Consider the following 18,373-nt stretch of genomic DNA (forward strand, 5'->3'; position numbering starts at 1 on the left):
TTGTCAAAAAACAGACAGCTCGGTACATTCAGCTTGTCAACACTTCTACACAAACAAGTAGCGATGAAGTCATGCTCTTCCCATTTGAGCCATGAGATTGACATGCATATCATTGAAGAAGAAATGTCCATATTTGGATGGAAACCAAGCTAGTGAGGTATCAAGGAAAGTTGTAATTTCAGTTGAAAATTACCAACACTGCATCCAACCACAGCCCTGCTGGTTTCACTTTGGCAAACCACCATCTGCTATAACATTGAGTCAGTTCATCCTACTGGACAATGGAAAGCTTATGTTTCATCACCCATTGTTTGTCCTAGACGGGAAATTGGTGTGCAACACTTATCTCCCTCCGTGGATGGTTCAGAGTTCCATGCTTACAAAAGGGTTGATTGATACATGTCAGATGACAAGCCTACGACATGGTGTTAAGGTAGCTCCAACGGTTAGGATTGTTTTATATAGAACACTTTATTTGACATGTTAGAATACATTACACCCAAAGAATGTATCCAGAAGAAACATATACATGACGCTCCTCAAAGAGGTCTTTGACATGTCGTTGACCTGTTGAGAGAGAGCGAACCTATTAGTTCAGTTATGGTCTGCCAGGGTCTGAAAAGCATAAAACAAGACCTACCTCTTTTCAGGTTGTCCTGATTCACACATTGTCCACTACAGGGGCCGCCAGTGGGACTACTGGCATCACAGATGACCACATCACAATGGACAAAGACCTAGGAATCAAAGATTTGATGGTGTCAGTTTTTTTTTAAAGGGATGATTGCCACTCACACAAAATTAAAGAATAAAGATTGTTGGGTGAACTTTGTTACCTGGCCACTCGGCTCAAACGCATCACCGGCGAAGGAAAACATATAGGCCTCAAAGCGTTTGACGTGAGGGGGGAAGCGGACCCTGGCGTCAGCTTCTACCGGGTGGAAGACCACACGGTATGGATCCTCGGGGTTCTCACAGCTGCCAGTGTAGAGAGAGGGACTAAGTTATGAACAAGAAAACGCTGCAAATGGTGTCATGACTGTCCTGTGAGGATCAGATCAATTTACAGCAGAAGTGGGTTCTTTCTCCCCCTCCAGTATGAACTAAAGGAATGTTTTTGCTAACAGGCTTTACCCAACAACAATCACCTTTGTCTTGAAAAAACATATTTCATATACAATGTAAAGGCTAGAGACGTCCTACCTGTAGAGTAAGCGCGTTTAGTAAAAATCACAAAATAAAAACCAATATGACATTCATTTTCTATAGCTAATCTCTGAGTGCATAAAAGGAATGGTAACAGAAATTAACATTAGACCAGAAAACCGTGAGGCGCAAGCTAGACGTTTGGAACTTTCCTAACCTAGAAAATTAACTTAAGTGGGACCATTCTGCTACCACATCCAAACCATCCTACTCATCACCCACTGAGGAATCAGCGACAGGGTTGATTAGCCTATCTTCCAGAACGTGTGAAAGGAAAATCCATCCTGTAGTTCTGTTCAAGACTAGTCATTGGAGCCACGGACAACCAACGACATTGTGACCTCATGTAGCCAATCAGAGAGAAGACCAACCACCTACCTTTCCACGGCGGCATCCCACAAATACATTCATGCTTTTACTCCAAGCTGGTGCCGGTTCGTGTGTTCAAAAATGTATCAATGATAAGTGTCCCTTACGGAACGGTGGGGGGTGTGAAGAGAAACCTTGTAACAAGCTGTCATTGTGTCACCTGTGTGTTTAGCCTGTGTTATTTAGTTAGCTAGTAATTCAATTAAACCAACTTGTATAGTACTGAATCATAAGGCTGGGGTTTTTGCAGCTGCAAGGAGGATACGATGTAAAGTTAATAAGTTGACTATCAATTTAATAGATTTCTACCATCTAGAGTTTACGTCGGGAGACGGTAACTTTAAAACCGCTTCCTCGGCACCCCAAATCCTACGTTTTTATTTTAAAGAAAAGAAATTGGGCTTTCCGTCAACAATATTTATTTTGGTCTAACATGTATATTCAATTCCATTGACATGAGGTGAGATGTCCCTCTAAATGGTTCTTAATTCTAAATGATCCAGAAAGGTCGCCTGTAGTCTGACCAGAATATTGATCGTGGTTTAACCAAAGTTGCCGAAGAGACAGTCGGTATCATCAACACAAGTACTTCATTTTAAACAAGAACTTCATGCAATGCGCCAGAGCAATTCTTCCGCTGTTGGAGAAAAATTGGTCACACAAAATAAATTCTACACCCACGGCATCGGAGTCACACGGAGGACTTCTGTGAAGGGCGCAGCTCTACTATACAAAGTAACCTACGCATTGACAGTTTAGGCCTACTTTTTTAATTTGCATCTTTGGGAGGTTTATCCTTTACCGTTTAACTGCCAGATATTAGCAAAAAGGAATTTGTGAAATCTGAAGACGTTACATTCAGAGAAACACCCACACCAGTACAAATCACTTGAGCTGACAGACGATGGTAAGGATTTTGCACAACGATATAGTTGCAGCTGAAGTAACAAATCTGAACTACCCATTTTGTGCACAGCCATGTGAATGTTGTCTTTTCCTATGATATACAAAACATTTCAGCCTGTTTTTTTTAAACTGCTATGACATTGCGGATTTAATAAACAGCTGCGAAGTTACGCCGTGTCCACATGGCCAAACTTAGGTTGATACCAATTCATAAAAATGGTCAAATTGCATGATTTCATAGCAAACCCGATCCCCCAAATGAATGGTTTTGACCAATAAAGTTGCTTCACTACACTGCTTGGTGTAACATGCAGCCAGATACTGAAAAGGCACCCACAAAATAAAGGGTCATTTGCAGCGTGCATAATCATAAGTAATTGTAGCCCATTACAATGTAGGAAAAATCAGTCATCTTTCTATAGTAACCCAATTTAAATTCTTGAGATAAAAATTAGGCCAGCATGTCCATCTGTGGCAAAGTGCTCACCCAAATAAAAAATAAGAACATTAGCTAGCTAAATAAGGTTAGCAAGATGCTGCTACACTTGACCGTGGTATTTGTTCATGTTTAGCAACTCCCAATTAGCGCATTCTCTAGGACAGGAAATTCCATTGAAAGCGGCATCAACTTCTGGGGATCCTGTCAACTGATCCTATTCAGTTTCAAACATCCATGCTGCACAGGCATCTGAACAATCCTTTAGGTTTAGTGCAATAACTGTTTTAAATACAAGAGGTCACTTGTGCCTGAATTCAACCCAAAACCAACAACTATTCAGTCAGTGTTAAGAGCAGTTGTATGTAACCAATCGGAAAGGCAAGCCAAGCTTGCCAGCAGCTCGATTTCCATTTGACTGACCATCAGCTTGGCACAACACTGAACTGTAGCAAACCAAAAGGATAACATTGAGTAAAAAGGTGTAGGTAATGCCAACATTAACCTTTTCACACACACAAGTTCCAAATATCTTCAACAGTCGCCCCAGTGGGAGTTGATTTCATGCGCGTGATGTCAGAATGCACTCACCGTTCCAACATGTGGACATTTAACCCGCGCTGACCTCAGACCAAGGCACACTACCTGCTAATTTTCTAGAAGCCGTTTCAACTTCTAATTTTGCCTCATTCATTCACAAAAGTAGCCCATTTCACGGTTGCAGACCATTTAGATTTGAGAATTTAATGAGCCGGACAAACTTTCCTTCAAAAGAAAGCCCAAGCGCTTCCCCAGATCAAGTATACAGTCCTTGCACATTTATTGCCTTCCTCACAAATAACTGTGGACATGCGTGTATTCCTATCAAAGTGCCTTATTTTCTGTGTCACGTGTTGTCGTTTCTACTGCATCGTACCGTAAGTATAATGTGCTTAGCGTTTAATTCATGCTTTCTGATTCTTGCCTAGATTGTAATGGACACGTGTGTAAAACACTTGAAGGTGGTACTGAATATAAGCTAACACCATACAATGCAGTCGGGTTATCACGTAAGCGTCTGTCAGACTTATGGTGATCTCAACTGGAGTAACCTCATTGTCTTGAATGCACTGAAGTCGTCAGTTGATTTGAACACGGCATCAGAGTGTAAACTACCTCAGGGTTGCCAGATCAGACCCCCCCTTTCCAGGGGTATATAGCTTAGAGAAACTGTCTGCCTCACCATTTATTGTTGATAAATTCCCAGATCTTAGTAATATTTCCTGCATCATCCTCTTCACAATACCTTCCCCCAAGGACTTAGCCCCCAATAATGGATTGTGCTTTATCTTAGCTTTCGTGCTACGGTTGTATTTGGGGAGGTGACAACAATTGGCGTTTTGTATAGTTACCTGTAAACTACTTGTCATGTGATAATGTTTGTACTTGTTACGGCGTACACATGCTGAAGTGGCCAAACTAAGTTAAGATCTCAGGCAACGGGCGCAGTGAACAGCATTCTAGGAGTTCTTGCTTGACAAACATGGCTGCCATACTTTCTATACTAGATTTACATGGCTCCCTTGTACCGCATCATACTGTAAAACAAGTCAACCTGTTATTTAGACTAGATGATAACGTTAACATTGATATATTTTACAAGCAAAGCTGGAATAAAGTTGTGAAGACCTTTATTTCTCAACACAAAACATTGTTTAGATGCTTTTCAGACAACGCGGTTTAGAGTCGTTTGATGCAGCATACGTTCCAATGATATGCTGCAGGGACCACTCAGTGATGACAAGCATGTGATCATACGCGCCAGAATCTCCCATAAGTGTGAAATTGGGTGGAGATCTGGTGACAGACCGCACATGGCTCACATCGTTTTTAAGCATTGTGACCACTCGACCTATGGATGGGGGCATAGCCACGGTAGCCAAAGTAAATGGCCTGCCAAGCATGATAGGTTGCTAATTACTCAGGAACCACACCTGTGGAATAACACTTGTTTAGGCCCAAAAACAACATGTTACCCATTAATGATGAGATTCCACCGGGGTCGGGAGTCGCGGTCCTCGTTGAGGGTGGCCCAGCAGTGGTCAAGCACCAGCGCTACCTTGGGATCAGAGGACGTGGTCAGCTCCACCTCAAAGTGCAGAGGCTGTCTCAGGTACCTCACCACTGGATAGTCCTCCTCCTGGTGGAACGTGTTATACGAGGCGTCTGGAACACAGAACAAGACAACCGGGGGTCGTGGTCAGTGGGCACCATCGGAACTTGTCCATTAAGAAATGCTCGTTTATCATATCCTGTTGTGCCCCAATGAACACTATCCACCCCCCACTAGAGGCTTCTAACAAATTCCCAAATCAGCTCCTCACCGTTACTACATAGCCACACCTGTAGATCTCAGAACGCAAGAGTAATATATCACAAGGCTTACATTTTTGGGAATGGTTTTGTAAAGGAGACCATCCAAGAATCTTTTAGAGGCTAGGGGTCAAGTTGAAATTCTGAATTTGTGCACGCTTACCCTGAGCGAGTCTCATTCTGACCATTAGTCGACCCGTCCCAGTCTCGGCAAAAGGCTCATTGTCACGCGGCCTGGTCAGGAAGGCCAATGTGCGAGTGATGTTGGCCACATAGGAGCAGGAAACCTTTAACCTAAAGAGGGATGTAAGCAACTTCAATAGGGGAAACGTCAAGCAGTGGAGTGGACACTGGTAGTAGAGGCACATTTTCCCTGTATACAAAGTATTGAGCAATGGATGAAGAAAAATAAACCTTATGAAAGCTAATAGCTACAATTGTGATGCGTAATGCACTTACTGATATTCCTCCTCTGAAGACGTCGTGGCATTCAGCTTCACCTCAAGTTCATCTGGCAAGGAGATTTCGTTCTCATACAGCATGACATTGTTGATAAACTATGTAGTAGAGGGGAATTGCTTATTACAGCCTGCAGAAGCAAACAGTCCGTAAATACACAGTACCCATCACCTCAGGGTAATAGTCATTTTACCTTCCTGGTGGTGCCACAGGAGTTCACAGTGAAGTGGAAGTAGGCGAAGCGATCGTCACTGTAGGTGGGACCACAGGCGGGGTCGCTCAGGGTCAGCTGACCGGGGTTCAGACCGGGAACAGAATCCACCTTCACCGCCAGCGCAGTCATCGTTCCGTTAGAGAAACACTCTTGGAGGTGGGGGAGCAAAAGACAGGTAGCCATCAGACCTGGGTTCTGTATTTGTTACACTAATTGAGCTTGAACCAATGGAATAGCACCAAAATTGCAAACCATGCCCATCTGGCACTACCATTTAGACTCACGGTATTTGCAAGGAGCCCATGTTAAACGACAATTTATCGTAAGTAATTGTTTGAGAACCAACCAGTCAGCGTTTTGAGGAAGCTGCAAGCCAGGGAAAAGTATTTGATGGTCATGTTGTTGTAAGGATTCAACAGAGCCACATCCAGTCTGCTCCTGACAGAGGACGAGTGAACCGACTGGGAACCAATGGGAGAGTTCATTAGTCCAATATTGTATGCATGTATACAGGGTAAGGAAAGCAAAGCTAGCTGCAGCAATTTAGGTTAACATGTTTTGGGAGAGCGTCGTACCTCAAACACTGCGTCCGGCGAAGAGAAGGGCAACGTGATGGTGAAGTCTGTGTCGCCCTCTGTTAAATACTGTTTAGCAAACTCATGGTTAAGCAGCCGCTTGCCAACCAAGACCACAAAAAAGGGCTCTTGGTTCCTGTAGTCCACAGTGATGTGGAAGTTCTCCTGATCACAGTTGCCAGTGACTGAGGGTGGCACTACAAGGACAAACAGGGTTGTGTTCATTAATTAAGCACAAAAAACAGGAAGGTACTACTTGAACTTGTCCAAGAAGAAACCCTTGTTTAGATTGCAAAATGTTTTGCTACGGTGGGACTGAATAAACACGATCCTGGCAAATCAGGAACAGGGAAACTGGGTCCAAATACTCTAAAGCTTAACATTCTCTGTAGAAAGACCGCATAGGAAAACCCTACAGTATGGCTAGTTGGTCTTTCACTGCCAATTTCCTTTCAGGGCAATCATTAACGAGAGGAAACCATTCAACAGTAGTTTGGCGTAGTCCAAAGGCATACCAATGTCCAGCAGTACAGCGTCCACAACGGCAGAGTGAGAGAAAGGAGCGTACTCTGGAAAGATGACCAGGCCGTAGATCAGCTGAAGAGTGAAGGTTGTGACACCTTGTTCCGCCCTTCTCTGTAGTGAAGTTAAAAGCATTGGTCAGCATTATTGTTGCAACAGAACTCTATTCAACATCAAGTGACAACTAAGTACATATGGGGACTATTAAAACAACACTTGAGTAAATGAGGGATACAAAGTACATTTGTGCCATTATTTATATTTTGTTGGTGGCCCACTTATTAGGGCATGAACAAATCACTGCGTGTGACTTTGCATTTAACAGAAACACACCTCCTTAAAGACCACCGGGTCTGAGAAGGGCACCTCCATCCTGAAGGTCTTCAAGGTGTTGTCCGGGGATCTCTGCTCTTGAACATTGAAGCCCCTGGCGTTGCACTCTGCAACAGTTAGCACCATGGTGGGAAAGGTGATGTTCAGCAGCTCCACATCAAGGTTGAAGGTCCCCAACTCAAGCACAAACACTGCCTGCTCAGGAACTGTGTCCAAGGGCGTGTCTGTTCATTGGCAAACAAAGGAAAACATTTTGAAATGCGGTACAATGGAAGTTGAAAATGGACATTTGTTATTGGGTAAGTCCAGGTATTGCCTCCCCGTTTCAGTACATTTTCTGTTTTGTGCCTAATGAACAACCCAGGCATCCCAAATTACCATAGGCGCTATTTAACTAAACCAGACTCACAGTTGCGAACTTGTGGAGGCCTGGCCATCGGAGGTGTTGTGATAGGGAAGAGGACTTTATAGCTGGTGTTCTCGTGTGCGACCTCCTCGATCCACAGCAACTCAAGCATGGGCTCAATGGTGTAAGTGACAAAGTACTGGTCATCCTGAATATGGCTCTGTAAGGGAGACGAGTGATGCAGTCAGGCTGTAATACACAATTTGAGTGCAAAAACAGGTAAATGTTCCTTATAAGCCAGAATGTTAAATACAATTATTCTACCACTTGTCTTTTTGCCGCTCGTAATTTAAGACACAATATTCAAAGGAAAGTATTGGTTAGCAGACTTTAGAAAGCTGGTAGGTGTATGGTTGTCAACTTGCATTTTCAAAACAACTGACACGCAAAGTAAACACTTGCGCAATATGTAAACAGCAGTCGAGTGTTGCTTGCATTCAGTTGACAGTGGCAAAGCTACCGCCTCCCTAAAAAGTCAGGTAAACAATACTTCAGTGTGGATATTTGGTCTGAAATTTCAAGCGGCTAAAGGACAAACTGCAAAGACAAGAGTATGTGTAATTTTATGCAAAATTCTCACTATTTTGCAAACCATTGTATATTAGCCTGGTTAAGCAAACAATTGCTCAATAAGAAACATTTCTAGGAGTTTACCCATGAGAGATGGCAAAGGGTTACTGCAAAGCACTGACAACTGCTATAGTATAAAGGGCTCCACAAATAAGACAGGAACATTTTACTCATCCAATGCTGACCTTGAAGTAGCCGCCAACCGCCCCCACCGGAATTTCAACAATAATATGAGCCTCTGTGACTAAAACCGAGTAGTTTCTGGCAGCCATTTCCTCAGTGTCCAGCCTCTTAGCGTCAATTCCCATGTACACCTCCAACATGGTGAAGGCATCAGAGGAGAAAAGTGGGTCTATGTGCTTGGGCATGTACCAGGTGATCACTTCTGGAGTAAAGGCCACTGCCTCTGCAGTGACACAAGAAGCCAAGTGCACATCAAAACAGAACATTTTGCAACTGAAAACTACATGAATGTCTTGTCTGGAGCCAATTAAGAACTGGGCTTTATAGGATCTTAAATTATTTCACACTCAACCTGGTGTTGGACATACAGCCGTGGCATCTACTCGAGTAACCAGCCACTTCTGCTCAAAGAAGGTTGAGGTTGAGAGCACCCGCATCGGAACCCCAGCTACCTGTTCAGTAGGACACACGGTATTAACAATATGTTGCAGAGTTCAGGTAGGGCCACCGTTTCCAAATGTTTGCTCTACTGAACATGACCCAGTTCATGGAGGTCAGCTTACATTCTGGAGGTATGTCTCCTCTGCATTATGAGGGCTTCTTAACACCAGCCGTGTGGGAGTGTTGGCTATTGCATAGCCCTTCCTTTGGACCTCATCCACATTCATGACATTCTTGCTAGGACTAAAGACGACTGCTGTCATTTTGTATCCTGAAGCAACAGCCTGTCTCAGGAAATGGAAACATGAATTAAACAAAATTGTCAAACGCACATTGTTTAGCGCCATCCTGTCATTTTGTAGTGAAATTACAGAAACTGAAATATATAAACCTCAACTCCCCTCCGGAAGTTGCCGCTCCTTGCTTTCGGGCCCCCAGTGGGCTGTTTGGGGATGGTTTGGATGTCTGGAAGAGTCCTTCTGACAGACACCTAGAGAAGAAAGGCCATTATTCCCTATGCATTTTCTCCCTCCCATACAAGAGGAAATCAAGGGCCAGTTCAGAAATCTGTCCACTCGCCTCCTTAAATGCATTGAGAATAGGCCAAAATTCCTCACCTCTAAAGTTCTCCTATGTGCATTTTGAAGACGCGAGTGGAATTGAGATCAAGACCTAGAGTCAAGACCTCTACGTTGTGTCGCAGAAGAAATGAAACACTGGACAGTTGTAGCTCTAGACAGATCATTTATACAGGCAGTACGACAAGCGGGACTGTAAACATGTCCATTGGGGCATGCTCTGCTCACTTGCCTCCATGTAGTTGCGGTCGCACAGAATCTCTCGGGAGGTCCAGGGGGTGTAGCTACAGGTTTTGCCCACTCTATAAACAGGGTCTTCAGTCATGTGGTTTCCTGGCAGCCTGAACTGCATGACCAAGCTGAACATCTTATCATCCTAAAATGAAGGGGGAAGGGAAAAAAAGCCTTCATTATATAGCAAAAAAACAATTCAGGTGACATTCATGCAAGTTATAGACTGTGGCAAAATTGGCTATATGAATGCAGCTGCCACTGTATTGAAGCCACACTACAGGAGTAGAGCTCAATAGTTCACATCACTGCAGTCTGTATCAGAAAGTTGGCTGGCCCTCTGAAAGCCCTCCATAAACTTCTGCTGTACCTTACGTCATCGTTAACTTAGAGGTAAGAGATACCAGACCAAGGGGTGGCTAACAATGGAGATCCTTTTGATATCCACAGAGTTAAGGAAAACTGCTTCAATGTTCCTGGAACCGGACTTCTAATAACCTTCATGCGCTAAATTGTATGTATTAGCAGCTCTACGGCAACTCAGGCTTATTGAGGACCTTTTTACTGAAGAATGGGTTCAGTTATTTCATTTTTCCATCTAGTGATGCAAATATTGACTTGTATCTTTGTGTAGACAGGGCTCATCTCTAAAAGAGCCTGGTCTCAGCATGACTCCACGTCAAAGGTAAATAAAATGACATTGCTACAGTATGAGTTGCAAATGCAGTGACACTGAAAGGCAAACTGTCCATTTGAAGTACAAGCAAACACTACAGTTCTTAGGGTTACCATGTTTTGGGAAAAGCAGTTTTGAAGAGAAGCAAAAAACATGGCATTCCCCATGGGGTCAAATTTAAAGCTGAATCCACACTGAGTAGCAAGGCCAGGCGTCAGGTTTATGATTTGTGTGTCATCTGGAAGGGATGGAGATGGTGTGAACACAATAGTTGACAAGCAATATCAAGCCATGAATTATGAAAGGAAAGAAAGAGAATCATAGGAGGCAAACTCACTGAAGACAGTGTCAACCTCTTCAAAAAGAGGAGCGACACTCAAACGAATAACGTTACCAAGGCATTCAGCGTTGAGGTCATCTGGAATAGGAAAGGTTAGTTTAAAAAAAAAATCTTGTCAAACACTTAGTGCTTAAATTTGCAAGGTGCAAAATGCATACTTATAGAAGGTGTCTGTTGTGCTTGTATGCCCACAGCTGCCATCAATAGGCAAAACAACCTGTAAGGCATTTGACAAATTATTATGATTAAAAGGAGGAAGAACACAACTCAAATGTTTGCGTCGCATAAGACTCTCCTAGGCCTGCTACTACTTACCCTGAGCTAAGGAAAATAATCATTGTAGAACAGATTTGTTCTGATAAAATACCCAGCTACAGAACCTGATATTTGACCCAAAGTGTGCAGCCTACAGCCCAGGGGTATGCAACTTTTACCCTATGACAAAGGCTTCCCACACTCAGTCACCTGAACCCCAAAGGGCTGCACATTTTCTTTTTATTCCCCTAGCCCTACAAAGCTGATTCAAATAATCATCCAGCTTTGTTAATCTGAATCAGCTGTGTAGTGTTAGGACAAAAACCTAAATGTAAGGCTACTGTTCAATTTTAGAAGGGTGCTCCGCCCTCACCGCTTTTATCCATTCATGTCAGGGGCCATGGACCGGTGCACCTCGGCTCAGGTTAATAGAACTCCCTCATTAGCAGCACAACAGCCTTTCACAGGTGAAAAGCATAATTACCCAACCGTCTACAATTGTAGCCCAGACAGAGAGAAAGATATTGGCTTCTAATGGCCAAAATGCTGCATTTCATGCACTTTCACAATTTGAATGTAGTCAACTGGGTGGGACTACCAACTTCATTTGGCTGAGCCCTACTGGTGACCCGGTTGAAGTCATGTCCAATCGGGTCCTCAGAAGGGCTCAGACAATTGTGAAGAAGAAATGTTACTACTTTAATGTGAAGATAGCCTCAATGGCGCTGCCCATGCTGTCACAGACACTATATTGGCACAGATACATAGATGAGTCTTTTATCTTCTTATGGCTTCTTATTATCTTCTTGTCCAGAGGTGCCCAGAGTAAACTGCCTGCTACTCAGTCCCAGAAGCTAAGATATGCATATTATTAGTATATTTGGATAGAAAACCCTCTGAAGGTTCTAAAACCGTTTGAATGATGTCTGTGAGTAGAACAGAACACATATGGCAGGCAGAAACCTGAGAAAAAAATCCAACCAGGAAGTGGGAAATCTGAGGTTGGTCGTTTTTCAACTCATTCCCTATTGAAGACACAGTGGGATATTGGTCATGTTGCACTTCCTAGATGTCAACAATCTTTAGAACCTTGTTTGATGCTTCTACTGTGAGGTGAGGGCGAATGAGAGGGGAATGAGTCAGAGGTCTGGCAGAATGCCTTGAGCTCGTGACGCTCGTTCACATGAGAGCGAGCTCTGTTCCATCGCAATTCTACAGACAAAGGAATTCTCCGGTTGGAACATTATTGAAGATGTATTTTAACAACATCCTAAAGATTGATTCTATACATCGTTTGACATGTTTCTACGGACTGTAACATAACTTTTTGACATTTCGTCTGCTCCTAATGAACACGCTTCGTGAGATTGGATTTGTTTACAAAACTCGCTAACAAAAGTAGCTATTTGGACATAAATGATCGAACAAAACAAACATTTATTGTGGAACTGGGATTCCTGGGATTGATGAAGATGAAGATCATCTAAGGTAAGTGAATATTTATAATGTTATTTCTGACTTCTGTTGACCTCTTTTTGGCCTGTTTGGGCTCTGAGCGCCGTAGTCAGATTATTGCATGGTTTGCTTTGTCCGTAAAGGTTTTTTGAAATCTGACACAGCGGTTGCATTAAGCAGAAATATATCTTTAATTCTGTGCATAACAATTTTATTTTCATCTACATTTATTATGAGTATTTCTGTAAACTGATGTGGCTCTCTGCAAAATCACCGGATGTTTTTGGAACTACTGAACATAACGCTCCAACGTATACTGAGATTCTTTTGATATAAATATGAACTTTATCGAACAAAACATACATGTATTGTGTAACATGAAGTCCTATGAGTGTCATCTGATGAAGATCATCAAAGGTTAGTGATTAATTTTATCTCTATTTCTGATTTTTGTGACTCCTCTCTTTGGCTGGAAAAATGAGTGTGTTTTTCTGTGACTTGGCTCTGACCAAACATAATCGTTTGTGGTGCTTTCGCCGTAAAGCCTATTTGAAATCGGGCACTGTGGTGGCATTAACAAGAAGTGTATTTTTAAAATGGTGTGAAATACTTGTATGTCTGAGGAATTTTAATTATGAGATTTCTGTTCTTTTGAATTTGGCGCCCTGCACTTTCACTGGCTGTTGTCATATCGATCAGTCCTAAGAAGATTTATCTATCTCTATGAGGCAAGACAATTGTCATTCAGGATTAAAAGGTGACTGCACTTCCTCATTTGGCCTTAGCTGTGTTCGAATACTCGTACTAACTGTACTGTTTGTGACATGAATTGAGTATTTAGTATGCTTATTGGTCATAGTATACCTGTATAAATATATCATAGTATACCTCTATACCTCTGGCCCTTCTTTGGACACTGTGTTAACTAACCTCCAGATGAGCTTCAATGCCATACAACTCTCCTTCCGTGGCCTCCAACTGCTCTTAAATGCAAGTAAAACTAAATGCATGCTCTTCAACCGATCGCTGCCCGCACCTGTCCGCCCGTCCAGCATCACTACTCTGGACGGTTCTGACTTAGAATATGTGGACTACAAATACCTAGGTGTCTGGTTAGACTGTAAACTCTCCTTCCAGACTCACATTAAGCATCTCCAATCCAAAAGCCCCATTTACTACCCACCACTGCAACCTATATGCTCTCGTTGGCTGGCCCTCGCTTCATACTCGTCGCCAAACCCACTGGCTCCAGGTCATCTACAAGTCTCTGCTAGGTAAAGCCCCGCCTTATCTCATCTCACTGGTCACCATAGCAGCACCGACCCATAGCACACGCTCCAACAGGAGAATCTCACTGGTCACCCCCAAAGCCAATTTTTCCTTTGGCCGCCTTTACTTCCAGTTCTCTGCTGCAAATGACTGGAACAAACTGCAAAAATCACTGAAGCTGGAGACTCAGATCTCCCTCACTAAGCTTTAAGCACCAGCTGTCAGAACAGCTCACAGATCACTGCACCTGTACATAGCCCATCTGTAAATAGCCCATCCAACTACCTCATCCCCTTGCTGTATTTATTTATTTATCTTGCTCCTTTGCACCCCAGTATCTCTACTTGCACATTCATCTTCTGCACATCTACCATTCCAGTGTTTAATTGCTATATTGTAATTACTTCGCCACCATGGCCTATTTATTGCCTTACCTCCCTTATCCTTTCCTTATTTGCACACACTGTATATAGACTTTTTCTACTGTATGGTTGTTTATTCCATCTGTAACTCTGTGTTGTTGTTTGTGTTGCGCTGCTTGCTTTATCTTGGCCAGGTCGCAGTTGAATATGAAAACTTGTTCTCAACTAGCTTACCTGATTAATTATAGGTGAAATGTAAAAAAATAAGAAAAAACTATTTCTTTCCCAGAAAGGGGATGTAGCTCAGTGGTAGAGTGCATGCTTCGCATGTATGAGGTCCTGGGTTCAATCCCCAGCTTCTCCATTCAAATTTTTGCAATGGCCCATCTCCTACTTTCCAGAATGTTGAAATTCTCAGCAGGAAACAGAGACGTGCTAAATAATTTGCTCTTGTAATCTGAAGAACATGTGTTCAATCCCTGTTCGTACATTTATGTAACAGAAGTGGCATGGTTGCCAACTTCAATTGCATCATTTTCAAAAACTGAAGTTCATGGGTTAGATGACTGTCCATACTTGCGTGTATTTAGAATTGCTGCTATCATTTCATTGTAGTTTCAATGGAGTGGTGTATATAAAACGTACATTGTATTAATATTGCATTTTATCTGCAAATAAAATTGGATCGAAGCTCAGAGGGGGAGTGCATGCTATTTTAGTACTTGGTTCAATCCCAAGGTTCTCCACTGAGTATTTGTGTGCCAAATTCACATTACACAACTCCTACTTTCCAGAATGTTGAAATTCTCACAGGAAACAGAGATGTTATTTGTGTGCCAAATTCACATTACACAACTACTACTTTCCAGAATATTGATAAATATCTTGCAGTATAGAGTGGCATGGTGGCCAAGTGGTAAGGCGTCGGTCTTGTAAACCGAAGATCATGGGTTCAAATCCCATCCGTGCCTTACTGAAAGTTAGCTGGTACCATGGGAAGGTTCTTTCACTGGAGGACTTTGAAGAAGAAAAAAAAGTTCTCAAAATGTCAACCCTGCTATTATATAGTAAGGGGATGTGCCTCTACGGTAGAGCTAATACTTGAAATGCATGCGCTCTGAAGTTAATCCCCAAATTTTCTGATGAGTATATTTAGTTGTGAAATTAGCTTTTGCACAACTCTACTTTCCAGAATGTTGACATTTTAAGAAGGAAATAGATGTGCTAAGTCATCTGTTTTTGTAAACTGAAGCACATGGGTTCAATCCTGGGTTCAAGCCTTGTTCGACGTTTATGGAAGCTAGATGATATTATGGAAATGTACTTTCATTAGAACAGTGTAAAGAAAGGGTCTATTGTATTGATATGGCCACTACGACCTGTATGCTCTAGTCGGCTGGCCCTCGCTACATATTCGTCGCCAGACCCACTGGTTCCAGGTCATCTTTTTAGTCTATGCTAGGTAAAGCTCCGCCTTATCTCAGCTCACTGGTCACGATAACAACACCCACCCTTAGCACGCGTTCCAGCAGGTATATCTCACTGGTCATCCCCAAAGCCAACACCTCCTTTGGCCGCCTTTCCTTCCAGTTCTCTGCTGACAATGACTGGAACGAATTGCAAAAATCGCTGAAGCTGGAGACATATTTCCCTCACTAACTTTCAGTGTTGCCAACTTAGCGACTTAGTCGCTGTATTTAGCAAGTATTCAGACCCCTCTGAATACTTGCAGACATTTTCATTTTACTCACTTTTTGTCTCTTCCACAATGTTATTCCTCACTCCTACAGTGTCCATCACAATTACATGCACATGGACAATTATGCAAATTAGGTGATGACATCATTTAGCAACTTCTGGTGACTTTTAGGACAGCCAATAGCTACTTTCCTTACTGAGGTGTTGGCAACACTGCTAACTTTAAACATCGGCTATCTGAGCAGCTAACTGATCGCTGCAGCTGTACAAAGCCCATCTGTAAATAGCCCACCCAATCTACCTAACTCATCCCCATATTGTTTTAATATACTTTCTGCTCTTTGCACACCAGTATTTCTACTTGCACATCATCATCTGCTCATCTATCACTCCAGTGTTAATTTGCTAAATTGTAAATACTTCGCTACTATGGCCTATTTCTTGCCTTACCTCCATTTGCACGCACTGTATATAGACTTTCTTTTTTTTCTTCTATTGTGTTATTGACTGTACGCTTGTTTATTCCATCTGTAACTCTGTGTTGTTGTTTGTGTTGCGCTGCTTTGCTTTATCTTGGCCAGGTCGCAGTTGAATATGAAAACTTGTTCTCAACTAGCTTACCTGATTAATTATAGGTGAAATTTAAAAAAATAAGAAAAAACCATTTCTTTCCCAGAAAGGGGATGTAGCTCAGTGGTAGAGCGCATGCTTCGCATGTATGAGGTCCTGGGTTCAATCCCCAGCTTCTCCATTCAAATTTTTGCAGTGGCCCATCTCCTACTTTACAGAATGTTGAAATTCTCAGCAGGAAACAGAGACATGCTAAATAATTTGCTCTTGTAATCTGAAGAACATGTGTTCAATCCCTGTTCGTACATTTATGTAACAGAAGTGGCATGGTTGCCAACTTCAATTGCATCATTTTCAAAAACTGAAGTTCATGGGTTAGATGACTGTCCATACTTGCGTGTATTTAGAATTGCTGCTATCATTTCATTGTAGTTTCAATGGAGTGGTGTATATAAAACGTACATTGTATTAATATTGCATTTTATCTGCAAATAAAATTGGATCGAAGCTCAGAGGGGGAGTGCATGCTATTTTAGTACTTGGTTCAATCCCAAGGTTCTCCACTGAGTATTTGTGTGCCAAATTCACATTACACAACTCCTACTTTCCAGAATGTTGAAATTCTCACAGGAAACAGAGATGTTATTTGTGTGCCAAATTCACATTACACAACTACTACTTTCCAGAATATTGATAAATATCTTGCAGTATAGAGTGGCATGGTGGCCAAGTGGTAAGGCGTCGGTCTTGTAAACCGAAGATCATGGGTTCAAATCCCATCCGTGCCTTACTGAAAGTTAGCTGGTACCATGGGAAGGTTCTTTCACTGGAGGACTTTGAAGAAGAAAAAAAAGTTCTCAAAATGTCAACCCTGCTATTATATAGTAAGGGGATGTGCCTCTACGGTAGAGCTAATACTTGAAATGCATGCGCTCTGAAGTTAATCCCCAAATTTTCTGATGAGTATATTTAGTTGTGAAATTAGCTTTTGCACAACTCTACTTTCCAGAATGTTGACATTTTAAGAAGGAAATAGATGTGCTAAGTCATCTGTTTTTGTAAACTGAAGCACATGGGTTCAATCCTGGGTTCAAGCCTTGTTCGACGTTTATGGAAGCTAGATGATATTATGGAAATGTACTTTCATTAGAACAGTGTAAAGAAAGGGTCTATTGTATTGATATGGCCACTACGACCTGTATGCTCTAGTCGGCTGGCCATCGCTACATATTTGTCGCCAGACCCACTGGTCCCAGGTCATCTTTTTAGTCTATGCTAGGTAAAGCTCCGCCTTATCTCAGCTCACTGGTCACGATAACAACACCCACCCTTAGCACGCGTTCCAGCAGGTATATCTTACTGGTCATCCCCAAAGCCAACACCTCCTTTGGCCGCCTTTCCTTCCAGTTCTCTGCTGACAATGACTGGAACGAATTGCAAAAATCGCTGAAGCTGGAGACATATTTCCCTCACTAACTTTCAGTGTTGCCAACTTAGCGACTTAGTCGCTGTATTTAGCAAGTATTCAGACCCCTCTGAATACTTGCAGACATTTTCATTTTACTCACTTTTTGTCTCTTCCACAATGTTATTCCTCACTCCTACAGTGTCCATCACAATTACATGCACATGGACAATTATGCAAATTAGGTGATGACATCATTTAGCAACTTCTAGTGACTTTTAGGACAGCCAATAGCTACTTTCCTTACTGAGGTGTTGGCAACACTGCTAACTTTAAACATCGGCTATCTGAGCAGCTAACTGATCGCTGCAGCTGTACAAAGCCCATCTGTAAATAGCCCACCCAATCTACCTAACTCATCCCCATATTGTTTTAATATACTTTCTGCTCTTTGCACACCAGTATTTCTACTTGCACATCATCATCTGCTCATCTATCACTCCAGTGTTAATTTGCTAAATTGTAAATACTTCGCTACTATGGCCTATTTCTTGCCTTACCT

The 18,373-nt window shown here is 42.4% G+C and overlaps 1 protein-coding gene and 4 non-coding genes across 6 annotated transcripts; 4 read left to right on the plus strand and 1 right to left on the minus strand.

Annotated features, from left to right (window-relative positions):
- Positions 1-445: 445 nt before the first annotated feature.
- On the minus strand, positions 446-11,449 carry LOC109867933 (uncharacterized). 2 transcript variants are annotated; one of them, XM_031819067.1, is made up of 21 exons: positions 11,113-11,449; positions 10,956-11,014; positions 10,795-10,875; positions 10,571-10,695; positions 9,783-9,926; positions 9,364-9,462; positions 9,095-9,256; positions 8,884-8,983; positions 8,534-8,754; positions 7,782-7,938; positions 7,373-7,596; positions 7,033-7,153; positions 6,518-6,714; positions 6,289-6,403; positions 5,922-6,091; positions 5,729-5,826; positions 5,433-5,563; positions 4,933-5,122; positions 837-978; positions 641-737; positions 446-567 (listed from the first exon to the last, which is right to left on the minus strand). In XM_031819067.1, exons 1-21 carry the CDS (start codon positions 11,133-11,135, stop codon positions 494-496), a joined length of 2,730 nt encoding a protein of 909 aa, XP_031674927.1. In that variant the 5' UTR covers positions 11,136-11,449; the 3' UTR covers positions 446-493. The 2 variants fall into 2 exon arrangements, with proteins under 2 accessions (XP_031674927.1, XP_031674928.1); XM_031819068.1 differs by having other exon boundaries at positions 9,783-9,923; positions 11,113-11,281.
- Positions 11,450-14,430: 2,981 nt separating this feature from the next.
- On the plus strand, positions 14,431-14,502 carry trnaa-cgc (transfer RNA alanine (anticodon CGC)). The gene has a single exon. It is a non-coding gene; the product is annotated as a tRNA-Ala (tRNA).
- A 535-nt stretch (positions 14,503-15,037) lies between these two features.
- trnat-ugu (transfer RNA threonine (anticodon UGU)) lies at positions 15,038-15,109 on the plus strand. Its single transcript has one exon. It is a non-coding gene; the product is annotated as a tRNA-Thr (tRNA).
- A 1,406-nt stretch (positions 15,110-16,515) lies between these two features.
- On the plus strand, positions 16,516-16,587 carry trnaa-cgc (transfer RNA alanine (anticodon CGC)). The gene has a single exon. It is a non-coding gene; the product is annotated as a tRNA-Ala (tRNA).
- A 535-nt stretch (positions 16,588-17,122) lies between these two features.
- On the plus strand, positions 17,123-17,194 carry trnat-ugu (transfer RNA threonine (anticodon UGU)). Its single transcript has one exon. It is a non-coding gene; the product is annotated as a tRNA-Thr (tRNA).
- The last annotated feature ends 1,179 nt before the right edge of the window (positions 17,195-18,373 follow it).

Source organism: Oncorhynchus kisutch, unplaced genomic scaffold (assembly GCF_002021735.2).
Source record: "Oncorhynchus kisutch isolate 150728-3 unplaced genomic scaffold, Okis_V2 scaffold1813, whole genome shotgun sequence".
Classification (NCBI taxonomy): Eukaryota; Metazoa; Chordata; class Actinopteri; order Salmoniformes; family Salmonidae; genus Oncorhynchus; species Oncorhynchus kisutch.

Excerpts from the sequence above, each read along its gene's own strand:
- LOC109867933 (XM_031819067.1), bottom strand. The coding sequence starts at position 11,135 with ATGATTATTTTCCTTAGCTCAGG. Across the intron at positions 7,154-7,372 it reads ACCCGGTGGTCTTTAAGGAG|AGAAGGGCGGAACAAGGTGT; the intron begins GTGTGTTTCTGT and ends ACTTCACTACAG. Across the intron at positions 6,404-6,517 it reads CGCCGGACGCAGTGTTTGAG|TCGGTTCACTCGTCCTCTGT; the intron begins GTACGACGCTCT and ends ATTGGTTCCCAG.